General features: G+C 51.1%; 1 protein-coding gene across 1 annotated transcript in view; it reads right to left on the reverse strand.

The window, feature by feature from the left end:
- Positions 1–196: 196 nt before the first annotated feature.
- Brd4 (bromodomain containing 4) overlaps positions 197–4,308 on the reverse strand; it is a 37,116-nt gene continuing 33,004 nt past the window's right edge. The window contains exons 15-21 of the mRNA XM_031350334.1: positions 4,184–4,306; positions 1,700–1,812; positions 1,438–1,600; positions 1,209–1,339; positions 871–1,076; positions 548–788; positions 197–270 (exon numbers count right to left, since the gene is read on the reverse strand). Of these exons, the coding sequence (XP_031206194.1) occupies positions 202–270; positions 548–788; positions 871–1,076; positions 1,209–1,339; positions 1,438–1,600; positions 1,700–1,812; positions 4,184–4,306 (1,046 nt within the window). The 3' untranslated portion in view covers positions 197–201. The remainder of the gene's footprint in view (positions 271–547; positions 789–870; positions 1,077–1,208; positions 1,340–1,437; positions 1,601–1,699; positions 1,813–4,183; positions 4,307–4,308) is intronic.

Raw genomic sequence — 4,308 nt, forward strand, 5'->3', positions numbered from 1 at the left:
GACGTCTGTCCGGCTGGCTGTAAGGCAGATGGGCTCTGCGGTCCTCAGCTGCCCGTCAGGCCTGCCCCGGGCATAGCATGCAGGAGAGCCAGGCCCAAAGACACCCTGGCTGCTGCTGCTGCTGCTTCCACTGCCACCCTAACACTATGGATGGAGAGTCAACATTTTTGCCAGAAAACGTCAGAAGTCACCTGGGTGCTCTCAAAAAAGATTTTCTTCAAATATTGACAAAAGATCACTCTGGAAATTCATGTCAATTGTAGCTGCCATCTGGAGGGGGAAGAAGGAGAAGAATTGAGTTTGGGGTACTCTGCTCCACCTGTTCCCCATATTGCTTGTACATAGCTCCAATGTGCCGTTTCCCTTATACCTATCCTGGACCTTCTCAAATCCAGTTGTCAGTGAACTACTTATCAGGCTAGGCTGATAAGAGCAACAAGCCTGAGCTCACTGCCTACTCTTCCCTCTTTAGGTCCTGGGACCTTTATTCCCACAATCTCCAAGGTAGACTCCTGCCCAAAAGTTCCCACCAGGTCCCCCTACTCACTGCCTCCCTGCGCCTCCGCTCCTGCTCTCGTTTTCGGGCCAACTCCCTCTGCTGGTCCAGCATAGACTGGGGCTGGGAGCTCTGGGCCTGGGGGGCGGAGGCAGCGGCCACAGCAGCTGCCTGCTGTTGCTGCTGCTGCTGTTGCTCCTGTCTCTGCTGCTGCTGCTGCTGCTCCTGGCGCCGTCGTGCCTCCTCATGGGCTCGACGTGCCTGTTCCAGCGCATCCTCATCCTCTCGGCTCCTGGGCAGAGCGGGGCCCCAGGTCAGCCTGGAGCCCAGTATGGCCCTGGGAGCCCCAGTGCCCTGCATGGACCCCAGCCCACCTCATGCGCTCCTGCCTCAGCCGCTCCTTCTCCTTCTCTGCATGCTCAGCCTGAGCCTTCAGGGCCTTTTCCCGCTCCTCCTTCTCCCGAGCAGCACGGCGGAAATGCTCAAAGCTGTCACTTGAGGACTTGGCTGTGGAGGATGGGGTGGTCGGATGCTTCTGTACCAAGCTGGCCCAGGAGCCCATGTTCTTAATTTTCAGGTCCTATACAGGCAGAAGTCAAGTGCCAGGTGAAGGCCTGCTGCACAGGATATGGCAGGAACCTTATACCCACCCAAAGTAATCTCAATGAGATGAGTACATCAGAACACTTGGGCACCTACCTACTATCCTTACCTTTTTGGGTGCCACTGGTGTTTTTGGCTCCTGTTTCTGTTTGTCCTTGTCAGGGGCCCCTGGTGGGGGTGCACTCTGCTCTGGAGGCCGGATCACAGGCCTCCCTACATCTACAGGCTTCATCTCAGGCCCTAGAATTTATAAACAGTATGTGAGTCTGGGTCACCCGGAATGTGTGGCTCATGGTGTATAGGTTACCAACCAAGATGCAGGCAAGGAGGACACTCACGCTGGGGCAGGTGAACTGGGGCCTTGATGTTCTCTGGGTGCTTGGGGGGCTCTGGTCGAAGTGAGGTGCTGAAAGGCTCGCTGCGGATGATTGGTGAGTGAATCTTCTCCTCCTTTACTACCACCAGGGGCTGGGGCTGGACGACTGAAGGTGGGCGCAGCTCCTGGGACAGCATAGGTACGGCAGCCGGTGAGGCAGGTGGGCATCCCTGGCCTCGGCCCATGACTGGCCCTGGGGGCTGTGGCTCAGCCCTGCCCTTTACCTGCTTCTTAGGCTGGACGTTTTGCTGGGGAGGAGACTGATGGGTCAGGCTCTGGAACTGTGGCATCTGAGGGGAATGTATCATAAGCGGAGAGGGAGCTTCACGAAGATGACCTAGGAGGCCAGACAAGAGCTTTGTCAGAGAGCTGGTGTATAGGCCACTAGCACCGGGCCACTTGGATCTTGAGATGAGAGTAATGAAAGGAATATCATGTGGTCCAAACAAGGTGAAAGAATGGAAACCTACAGTATCTACTATACCTGGTAAGGACAGGACATGGCCTTCCTTTCTTGAGGGACTGACATATCATATAGAGCCTGTTCAGTTATGGCCTTACGCTGGATGCACAAATGCTTTTCTATAGTCCTGAGGTGCTATAACTAAGTCTCAAGTTTGGTCCTTTTGCACCTCTGCATTACCCGGGCAGCTTTATTAAACATGCATCCTGACACACCGTATCTCATGTGGAGTCTGGACCTAAGACTCTGAAGTTAACCTGGGATTATTCAAGGGAGATCAATAAATTCTGAAAACTCAACCAGATAATCCACTTTGTTTCCCTGTAGTCTGAGTGGCTGCACAAGAAATACAACTGCTTAGGCCCTGGAGTGAAGGTGGGCTGCTCCGCATACTGTTTCCTAGCTCAGTCTGTTCATCCTACAGAATGTAGGGACTGACCTCTACCTGGGCAAAGCAAGTACAACAGTCCCAGGGCTCACAGTCAGTCTATTACCTGCATCTAAGCAATAGGTCTAGGGAAGCTAGGTGACCACTAAGCACCCAGCACATGTTAGAAGAATTCCATGCCAGCAAAGGAAATACAGAGCCTTCAGTTCTGACCCTCAGCTATACCAATGAGGAAACTGAGCTCTTAGTGTACAGTGAGTCAGAGCCTTTGGCCTGGGGAACTGGAGAAGTTGAGTCTTGCACATTCCCATGTAGTCTGTTCTCTACTTAAATCCCAGCTAGAAAGGGGCTTTGCCACCTTTCATAGCTCAGCTAGCTACAGTCCAGAGTAGTCTTCCAGGTCCACTTCTAAGCCGCCATGTTAGTATAGGAACTCTTACTCTGACAATATTCCCTCTCCTCCAGTCTAATATACCTATTTTGGCAGACCCAAAGAAGACCATAATATCTTCTGTGGGCAGACCCTTGGCTCCACTGTTGGGCCAGTAGCAAAATCCAGTAGGGAGCATTCTGTTGGATTTTCTCTGGTCTTACATTCCAGCTTATCAGGACTGCCTTGGAAGTTGCCACCCTGGTTCCACTTGTCTGTAGTTCACAGGTAAATGTCTGTGACAGTCTGCTGCTGTGTTTGTGCCATCAAGTGCACCTTGTGAGGCTGATCTGAACAACAGATGACTCTTTGGCCTATGGTTTTGCTGGTAGCTTTTGGAGAGTTGGCCTAGCAGTTCAGGGATGGTGCTGGGAATTGGCTGGGTGCCCGCTAAGTCTCTGACAACTTGGTTTTTGGCCCCCGAGCTCTCAGCTAGGTTCCAACTCATATTACTCCTTACAGGAGCTTAGGTGGGGCCCTAAGAGAAGAGTAGAGGGTGGTAGTAAGTTAAGTTATTGGCCTAGGCTGCCCAAAGCTGGTTCTCTTGCCACCAGTTTGCCATCTTCTTTCCAAAGGGTGAGAACAGCATAGGTAGATGAGTGGCCATGCCCAACTCTATGTTTTCCCAGAGGGAGCCAACAGCTGCATTCAGCTCAGGGCATGCAACAGTTTGTTTGCCACTTGGTAGCTTGTGTTAAGTATAGGAACAGTCGCAGCCCTACTGTGATGCTCAATTTGCAGACATCACTTAGTTTAGTTCAACCCCTAGGCACACTGCATGGAGTATATACAGTGCTGAGCCCAGGAACCTGGCCCTCAAATGTTATTGTAAGGTGTTGCTATAAGCTTTGATTGGAACATTTTCTAGCCAGGGATAGGCAGAACATTTTGGTTATCAACAACTGAAGTCAAATGTGCAATAAAAACCAAAGGGTATGACCCAAACAACACTGTTGAAGAATGGGAAGTCTACACTAGGCTGGAGATAGTGAGTCCAGCCATATTTACCTACATGGTCCAATCAATGCCACCTGGGGCTTATAGGGTTCAGTGCAGATTGGCTACTCCCCAAATTATTCTCTAATTCCCAACCTGTTTACCAAATTATCTCCTGCTTAACTCATGGTCCCCTCCAGGAGACCTTCCCCAACCTTGAATGTGTAGATATGGTACCTTGACTGGCTCCTGACTTCCATTTAGGAGTTAAGATCGAAAAAGATCTTTTTCTGAACTATTTCTGCTTGTGAGCAAGACAAATAACCTGATAAGTACAAAATAGGAGCATGATACTCCAATTACATAGTGCCTACCAGGGTTTGGCTCTGAACCCACTGAAGCCTGAAACACAATTAACAGTGTGCATTGTTAGAATAAGACAAAAAATCCAGCTCCAGACTCCCCTGAATATAAGAAAAGGGACTATTTACCGGCTGAGTAGGGGTCTGACTTGTGGTGGCGGGGTGAAGGGTGATGCTGGATGACTTGCTGAGGCTTGGCAGGCTGTGGTGGGGGTGGCTGCTGTCCTGGGGGTGGGTGGGTAGGTTGCTGTCCT

The sequence above is a fragment of the Mastomys coucha genome, unplaced genomic scaffold, assembly GCF_008632895.1.
Source record: "Mastomys coucha isolate ucsf_1 unplaced genomic scaffold, UCSF_Mcou_1 pScaffold4, whole genome shotgun sequence".
NCBI lineage: Eukaryota > Metazoa > Chordata > Mammalia > Rodentia > Muridae > Mastomys > Mastomys coucha.